At 40.0% G+C, this 9921-nt stretch overlaps 1 protein-coding gene across 2 annotated transcripts in view; it reads right to left on the bottom strand.

Moving 5' to 3' along the window:
• Positions 1–3940, bottom strand: part of LOC119734489 (dynamin-1-like) — a 30808-nt gene extending 26868 nt beyond the window's left edge. For both annotated transcript variants that reach the window (XM_038208020.1, XM_038208022.1), the window contains exons 1-2: positions 3645–3940; positions 1406–1479 (exon numbers count right to left, since the gene is read on the bottom strand). In XM_038208020.1, coding sequence (XP_038063948.1) covers positions 1406–1479; positions 3645–3805 — 235 coding nt within the window. In that variant the 5' untranslated portion in view covers positions 3806–3940. The remainder of the gene's footprint in view (positions 1–1405; positions 1480–3644) is intronic.
• Between the last annotated feature and the right edge of the window lie 5981 nt (positions 3941–9921).

Below are 9921 nucleotides of genomic sequence, written 5' to 3' on the forward strand. Positions count from 1 at the left end.
TACGTTTAAAACCGGCTAGGGTCCTGGTCGCAGATAATGGCCCTCACCGATTATCCGTTACCAGGCTCCTGGTGGGTTTTAAACGAACTTGTTTCAAACCGGCCAAGCACATATTTATTCCCTTAATAGTTAGCAAAAAAATACTATATTTTCATGACGTCACAAACTACATACTGTACACACTCAGATACATGGGCCCTATCCGAAGGGAACCATATTTTGAACTATTCTACAACCAAGAAAGTTAAAATTTAACAATAAATAATTGATATGAAGCATCTTTTACACAAGCAGAAACAGACAGCATGGACATATGTGACTCAATGTACAATGGATTTGTACATAATATGTATATGTATGTATTGATTTCCTCTTAGCTGTCAAATTTGGCTGTGAATGCTTGTACACAACCAATGCAGCATACATGCAGGTTGCACACAGCCAGCTTTGTGATATTGAACCATCAAGTTAATAATCTATACATCGTTAGTTTACTCAAGATGTCAGCATGACACACACACAAACCAGGAAGTAAATGCAGTGTGTTTACATTGTTATGACTGTCTTCTCAATCCATCATACAATGATGAATTTCCGCATGTATGGAATGACTTGTCAATTGCACAGTGTACATGTACACTTATGCACGAATACATGTATATGTACAGGAACTGTGCATGTACATTCGTGCAGGAAATGCTGTAGGACATTAACACCCCCCCCCCCCACAGCACATTTGTTTATGGTGTAAATCTCATCATCGATCTGTTGTTCATTCTCTAAGTTTTTTTGCAACAGCTCCCATTGGTTTTGTACACGATTTTCTAATCGAGGACGTCCTCGATTTGACTCCTGTCCTCAATTACATGAGGATGTTTCACATGTGTGTCCTCGATTTACACCATAAACAAACCCACACATGTTCACCCATCTTTGTAAACACCGGCAATCGTGGACCCCCTATTGTCCCTAATCCTCATTCCTTTGTTTGTACTCGTAACTTTTTTAGCAACAGCTCTCATTGGTTTTGTACCCAAATTTCAATCGTGGACTATCAGTCAATCATGGACCCTTTGTTTGTGACCTATTTGCCTTTTGTCCCTGGTCCACGATTGCCAGTGTTTACATACTCACCCACACACGCAATTTACAGGCATAATGATTGTAATTAAATGCATACAGAGGGGAAAATCACTTCTTGAAGAGTATGTTTTTCGCTTTAATTCAAGGCACTTGAGATTGGATTCCGTTTGGTACAAGGAAGTCAAGCCTCCCAACGATCCAAACAGGAAGGAATTGGCAAGTGAACGGCAAATTGTGTTCTCAACTTGTAAATGTAAACAAATACAATAGAGTGATCCACAAATGATATCCTATACATACATACATACATACATGTACATACCTGCTTTGGACTGGTTCAGCTGCAGGATAAGAGGTCTCCTGGTCACAATGCCTGATCCTCTGGGAAGAAAGTCTCTGCACAGAGGAAAAAGGAAACAAAAGTTTCTAATGTTCTGGTGTGGGTTTCTACATGTATTCTGTGAAACAGGAAATAGTGCACACCGATATGATCATCATCCTTGACCTCACATGATACACAGTGCTACACAAATCACTGATTCAGGGAAAATTTATTAATGAAAACACTCTTGGCAAATGCTTTCGCAGTCGGCCGTCTTGCGGCGATCCAAGAATTTCACCTCTCACACCGACGTACGAATGCAGTACTATCTTAATCATTACCTCGAGTTCCGAAAACCAACGCAATAGGACCGAGGTCCTATTCCATTATCCCGTGCTCTGCTGTCCAGGCGATCGGCATGCTCTGAACACTCCAATTTTTTCAGAGTGAACGTTTTGCTGCGCTCAGCACTCGGTCAAGAGAACCCGGCACAGACCGAGAGGAAGGCCAGGCAGGCAGTGACGCGCCATGCGGCAGACCGCCAGCAATTTGAATTTAGTGGTATATTGTCAGAAACGGGGCATTCTTTCAAGTGACCACTATTTGTAACATCCCAAGCATAAAATCAGGAGATGTACAATCACTTTACAATAGTTTCTGGCAAGCCGTCAGGCATTGTCACATCATGGTGTGGGCCTGGACATCATGCAGTGTTCCGGGAAAAAAAATCTTAACTTTTTGTATGGAGTGATAAAAAGCTGATTCAACAATCAAATTATTGTTTATTTGAAAAGGATTCCAATGACATTATAAATGTTTAGGTTTTGGAAAATTAAGAATTGTAAAAATAATATGACACTAAAAATGGCAGAATTGTTTCACTGAATTCTGCCCCTTACATGTAAGTTGTTATATCTCCAAATCCCAAGCATGATTTATAGTATGAAAATGATTTAACGTTATTCATTTTGTTGTGTGATTCTCTTTCCAATGATACTAAGATCTTTGATGATGTCTTCAAAAACAAACACTGAACATGCACAGTGACTGTTCTTTGGGACTTAGACATTTTTACCAAGACAAATCTTTGTCTGGTTCCGCACCTGTCGTGATGGGAAACAGACTATTTTACCATTTAAAAAAAATCCTCCAGAGCTAGGAATCAGAAAAAGAAAATGCAGTACTCTGCAATTAAATGTTGGAGTCGATTTAAAATTATAAAAGAAGAAATATTCTGATTTTTCTTTTTCTTTGTGACAACATTAAAATATCGAAAATGTGCATAGCCAAGCTTGAACCAGGGGTCTGTCACTCACGAGAAAGACACGCTATCAACTCAGCCACATGTGTTGAACTTAATATCTTTGAAATGTTATATTATTGTATCACTGACCTGACCGTTCATTCTGATGTGATTAAATAAATTGAAAGGTATTTCTAATCATTTTCTTTTCGGTATCCCCTCAACATGCTCAAGACTAGACCCGTCATATGACGTGAACATGGCTATATACAGTACATAGCCGAGGTCCAGAGTTGCGTAGAAACACTCGACGCACGAAATTGTATGGGTACTCGGATCCAGACAGCTCCTACCATTTCGCGCATGCATGACTCGGAGTACGGCGTACCGTGCGTGACCTCAGAAAATCAAAAGTTCAGCTCATAGTCATACCTTTGTTGACGTGTCGAGGTCGTTTTTTTCCCCTCATATTTCTTGGCAATGCAAGATCCTACACTTGGGTGAATTTACAGAAAACTTTGTATGCAAGTACTTATAATAGTTAATACTTGTGAAATGCTGTGCCTTGTGACAATTTCGAGTGTATTTAGGTGAGGACGAGCGTGGCCTTGTTTACAAATACAATGCCACGTTCACCATTCATGCCATTCACGCGTCTAGCTCATGACCACTGCCTACTTTATCATTAAATAGGCCTAGGCCTAATTAAAATCATCATATTCAACAAACGTTTGGGAAAGAATGTTTCATCCTGACGTCACTTTTTCAACATATATGATTCTTCTCAATGATGGAGGTCAGTCATTGCAATGAATCTTGGACTGAGAAACATTTTCTATTTAATTCGTAAATACTTTGAAAATGTTCTTGACCTTTGTTGACTCTCCATAGACTTAGTACACAACCAAAGTGGCGTCTGGATTTCTACATTTTTTCCTTATAAAATTAAAGTGAACCAATACAAGACTACATTTAACCTCAGCCATGTCAGCTCACCTGCCAACAAAATTTTCAAGGACGGAGCTTTTGCCGGCACTCTGCCCACCCACAACGGCAATTTGCGGCAAATCCAAAGAACTGCTGAGCCCAATGGAAGCAAAAGCATCTTGTAACTTATTCACGATGGGTATAAGATCTTCCATTCCATGGTTACCCATCTTGACTCCAAGCAGAACACACAGATAAATACACAAATGTTGCAATTTGCTTTATTTTGCCCCACCGATTCGGAGCAACTTTTGTATTCTGGCACTGTGAAAAAAATGGCCTCCCACTTCCTGAGTCTGCGCACTGTGAACGTAATAACTCATTCTAGCCAGTAACAATAGCTAAGCGTTGTAAATTCATAGGGTAGAACTGGGAACCAGACATACGAGATGTTAATGACGTCAACTTTCAATATAGTTAATTCATAATTGATTACTTTTTAGGCGAGAAGTGGATGACGCATTCTAATTTTTTTAACAGTGACAGAGGCGTTTTCGGGTTTTTTATGCAGGGAATGCAAGTTACTCATTGAAGGGACTTTCATGAGTCGGATAAATCTTGGAACTTTATATTTAAATTACTTCATTTTATTCACATAGGCGCCAGCGCCCCTCGGTCTATTTATTTTCGGTGACGGCCAAGCTTTTTTTGCCAAGCTGTTTTGAGGGCAGTAGACTGATGTAGAAAACCATGTTATTTCATAAAGTTAGTCTATGTTTGTACGAGTTTTCTATGTTTGTATTTTAGATTTTTGGAAGTGAGAGGTCAATTTTGGCACGATTTATCTCCTTTATACGTCAGGCGATTTTTCAGTTTCCAGAAATTGAGATGCTATAGTAGCAAGCAGGCCAGGGCCTCCGGCCTCCCCCCCCTCCCCACTTTTAGAACGGGGGGATGGGCTATTGAATCATCCCCCCCCCACTTTTTTTCGTGATAAGAAAAACAAAATGCGGATTTTTAGGTATTTTTCGAACATCCCAACAACCCAAATGTGTTCAATATCACTGAAAAATGGAGAACAAATTTCAAAAGCTTTTAAAATGCGCTGTTTTGATGTAAGCGCGAGTATACATGTTGATATACATATCCTGAAGAGCGCCCCCCCCCCCTTTTATAATTCCCACGGCCGGACAATTTTTGGATTTTGGTCATCCCCCCCCCCCCCCCATAGTTGGATTGGACTCCAATTTTAGTTATTTGCATAACTATTTTTACTAATTTATCTTATTTATTTTAAATCTTTAGACATTATTAGTTAAAGGATACAATCAAAAACATAAGCGGGCTGACACAGAATGAACAAAAGTATAAAAACTGTCATCAGATGTTTTCATCCATTTCCAGTCAATACTGACTGGAAAAATCTAGTCAGATTGACTGATTATAAGTTGATTTTCAGTTGCACCCAGCTGACCTCGAATGGCTTGTGAAATTTAACTGGTTTCTAGTCAAATCTGACTAATTTTATTTAGAGTATACTTCAGCCCCCCCCCCCCTCCCCTAGTCTGAGTATCACCCGTTTATCCACGGAGCAAATCTCATGTATAACGTCTGATATGTCTAGACATGCAGATATAATGCAACTTGCCACGCGCCAGCCAATCGGAGTCGACTTTACTAAATCTTGACGTCATTTCATTCCCAAATCAGGACTAAAATGGTTTGATTAGTCAATTCGAATGCAGTGTTTTCGTAATAAAAAAAAAGCAGGTCGCATTATCGCATAACATGACACAGAGCGCGTGACACAGGTTTTTTTATCCATAACCGAAGACCCGATGTAGAAAGCGCCCGCTGATTGGTCAAAATCTGGACGTCATGAGGCGATTGTCTTGCCTAATTAATCAGCGAATCTGTTCAATGCCCGTGGTCTATTACCCCCCCCCCCCCTCGTTAAACCGCCATAATTATGTTTGCCACGATATGTTTGCGTACGATATGAACGGACATTCGGACGACCGAGTCAGTGTAGCTACGCTATTTACGAGCGGGGAGAAAACCAATGTCGTGTGAAAGAAAGCCCGCCCTCTATTTTGGCAACATAAATGGGAGCGACACAAAATGAAAATCATCAGGCCTTCTGTCTTGGAAATATTTTAGTGAACGTGACAACATGATGATACTTTTACTGTAATATCCCCTTGGTACTTTACAAGACAGTACGGTGCCGGTACTGCAATTTTGTCTGCCACAATAATTGTGATGGTCACTGTGCTGATGACATGCCTCCAAAATATAGGCCTAGGTGTGTTTTTTAACACAAAACTGACCCCTTCACTATTCCACCACTTCCTCTTCGAATGGACACAAATCAATCATGGTTGTAATCAGGATAACTAATTTGTTGTTCATTCGATGGTTTACCTGTTCTCGTTATCAGCAGATTTCATCCCCCATCAGTCACGTACGTCTTATGACCAATCTTGAGCTGTTTTCTCACAACGCTCGGTAACATTTCCCATTCTGACATGGCAGACGCGGGCTATTTTGGCCAAACCATCCAAGTTGCTCACTCCGTACTCTCCAACAAATTCGATTTTGTTTTCTCCCAACAAATTTGCTATAATTATATTGTATTTTAACGGGAAAAAAACACCTACTTTTTTACGTCTGCAACCGTCTGAAAAAGACTCTAATTTGAGGTTGTTTTCGCACGAATACGATCCGCTTGAATTTTTTTCGGGCCGCAGGTAATTTTGTTTTTGCGAAGTATGTCTCATTCAAAAGTGAATAACATGTATTGCTAGAAAACAAGTGAATAACTTACATTGCTATGGGGAAAAGGGAATTCAAAACACATTCCATATGTCGGGATAAAACTCGAAAACAACTAGCATGGGGAAAAGCAATTTTCATTTAATCATCGGCGGCTGACAGAATCAAAGTTGTCATTAATTTGTTCACGTCTTCAAAAACAGTATTCTCCGGGGGTGAGTTTGCACTTCACGAAATGAATTTTTACCGTTTTACCGTCGTAATGCATTCTGGAAAAAAATATTAAACCCGTTGCCGCGATCAAGATAGCGAAAACTGAAAAGATCACACATCAATTAAATTGAAGTAGGCGAAGGGTCAATGATAGGGTTAAGCCATCTTAATATCAAAACATCGCTGCGATTGATGGAGGAAACATAATGTGAAATGGAACCTGTGGAACGTGAAACTGCGAGGACGAATAAAACTGCAACAAGGTAATCTTGAGACGATAACGTCTCCCACCCTGAAGCCTGGTCAGATCCATGACCCGAAGGGTTTATGTGATTTCCGTTAAGGGAAGCAGGGATCGAGACTTCCCAAGGCTAGTCTGGTGGGCGTGGTTTAATTACAGCCAAGAGCATCCAGCAGCATCAGTTTCGACAGTATCTACGTCGGAATAAATTAATACATTGTCAACCGATACGACATTATGACATCACCCTATCCTCCCCCTATATCTGATTAGCGTGCCGGTATTTTAGCAGATTCCACCGGCTGCTACATCGCAGACTTCTCTAATCTTATACTGGTTTTTGGCTGGGGAGGAGAACACGCACATTTCCAACGCAGCATGCATCAAGAATCAGGACATCTGTCTCTGACGCCGAGGTAAGTGCATTTTGATTTTGTTTCAATATAGGCATTGAGAAATAAAGGACAGAGAAACACAATCGGGGATATACGATCATTCCGAATGAACAATATAGTGAAGTGATAAAAAAATTACCTGAGGGTTGAGTTGTTTTATGTTTAACTAGGAAATGATATTATGTTTATAAAAAAAAAAACGACCATAGACTGCTAATCGAAACTACTAACTTGGATTACTTTTTGAGAAACGACACCCCCAAAATGGCTTCTGAAATTAAGGACTTATAAAACCACGTCTTAAAGTAAACTCACTTAGTTATTTATTTAGCTTTTATTTTATGGGACTTTAGATCATGAATTTGAATAGAAGAAGGGTCTTTTCCAATGACTGTCTTTTGTATGCGTGTGTAAAGTGTTGCACTTAATTATTGGTCTAGTCGATCTGTAATGACAAGTTAAATTAGAGCTGGAACGCAGGGAGCATAGGTACAGATGATTCCGAAGCTAAACTGCTACCCCGTGGAGGCCCAGGTATAATAATATGGAACAAAATGATGTAAAGGTCTCCACAAGAACATTTCTAAAGGTGTAAAGGATTTCTCGAAATAGATATACTCATGCAAAAACTAGTAATTTCCAAGGTGTACTTATCGTAGCAAATTAAAGCATTTTATGTAAGGGACATTTGGTCAAAATTTCGACCCAGGAAAGTAATTCTGGTTCAAAGAGGAGCGTTTTGAAAATAGCTTTCGATCCTCTATAACCTGTTTGTATACACGAGAACAAAGCGATGTCTGCACAAGGCCTGGAAGATGAACGGTTGGAAGATGAAGGCGTGGAAGATGAAAGATTAATTGGAAGAAAGGTTGGATGAAAGGTTGGAAGATAATCACTACCAACCCCATTTCAAAGAACTGGTCACATTGTCAGATATTTGCTGCCCGCATCCTGTCACTGAGACATTATTTATCTAGGTCCACTTGTATGCGTGCCGTGTAGTCTCTTGATCTGGTACACGGTACCCTGTGGAGACATGTGCGCAATAGGAACCAAAAGATTGTATACGTCTCCACAGAGCAATTTCTATAGGTGAATAGGTCTCCACAAGCTTATCACGAAATAGATATATGGATTTTACTCAAACCTAGGAATTTCCAAGGTGTGTTGATTCGTCGCAAATTGAAGTATTTTGTGTTAATTCGTCGCAAATTGAAGTATTTTATGTAAGGGGGATTAAGTCCGAATTTCAGCCCAGGAACATAATTCTGGTTAACAAAGAAATGACGAGAACAAAGAAATGACTCCACAAGGATACAAATTTCAGTGTGGATGTACTTGCAATTTAAGGATACAAATTGCGGGATGTGTGCAACCAAATGTGTGGACTCGGCATATAGCTTTAAGGGAAAACTGATGATTCGTCACTCAAAAGATGTTTAATCATAAATGATTTTCTTCGAGATTTTGTTTCCGTGGGTGAAAGGTTGGAAGATATTCACCACCAACCCCATTTCACAGAATTGGTCACAGTATCGGATGTTTGCAGCTTGCAGCCTGTCACTGAGACATATTTATCTAGGTTCGCTCGCATGTGTGCCTTGCAGTCTCTTGCACTTGCAGATAAAAAGTGCAACAAATTACGAACAACGTTACTGCGTTATTTCCCTGCCTATACTTTGCATGTTCTGTGATATCAAGCTGCAAGTTCAGTGTACGCTGCGATCAAAACATTTTAAAAATGTGACAGAGAGAAATTAAATCTTGACAAAGAATAACGGCAGAAGATAAAGAGAGTAGGTCTTTATATCACAAGCCGATAAACTTACAGTGCATAATTATACTGCATATTCTAGAATTCGAAACAAAAGTTATATTATTCATAATTGGCTTTTGTTTGGGTTGTGATCTCCCTTATTTTTAATTTTTTTTAAAGAAGATTCTGTTCCTCGCTCTCTGATTGAACAAGGGCGGATCGGGGGGGGGGGGCCAAAGGGGGCCATCCCCCCCCCCAAAAAAAGAACCCATTTTTTTTTGTATGTGACGTCCGTCACAACAAAGGCAGGCAATGAGTAAACCACCATCTTCTCCTCCAAATCATTGGTTAAAGTGGTCAGAAATTGCCTCAGATCGCACCACAGAGCATCTATAAATCTCCCCCAAAAATAGTTTTGACCCACTTTTTAGGGGACCAAAATTTTGTTGGCCCCCTCCCCAAAATTGTGTTCTGGATCCGCCCTTGTGATTGAACCATACTAAACTGAAATAATCCGACTTTTCACTCTTCGTAATCAACTGTTATTTTGCAGATATCGTATAGATTTACGTATTGACCACGCATGTACAATATAATTTGCTTTCCCTGTGGTACCAATGTTGGACGTCAGTGCACCGTTTTTCATGTTTTTTTTTATAAGCAATAAAATGTTGTGTTGCCGTGGGCTGGTGAACGTGCAGCATGTATCTTGTTTGTCTGACGAAATTGTTCAAGTCCAGACAAATCTAAACACGATTCACTTAAAGTCGCGCAAGTAAAATAAGATATATTCCGATCTTAAAACGTGTATAGTGAAGCGAACGTATATCACCTTCACCTTTTTCCCCCAGATCATCTCAAAGCAATATCCTTCAACTCTCCTCGAGTACTCGGCCGAATTTAATGAGTGGATGACAGAAGGACACAAGCCCCCCCCCCCCCCCCCCCCCCCCGCTTTAAACAAAT

Source organism: Patiria miniata, unplaced genomic scaffold (genome assembly GCF_015706575.1).
Source record: "Patiria miniata isolate m_02_andy unplaced genomic scaffold, ASM1570657v1 HiC_scaffold_27, whole genome shotgun sequence".
Taxonomy (NCBI): domain Eukaryota; kingdom Metazoa; phylum Echinodermata; class Asteroidea; order Valvatida; family Asterinidae; genus Patiria; species Patiria miniata.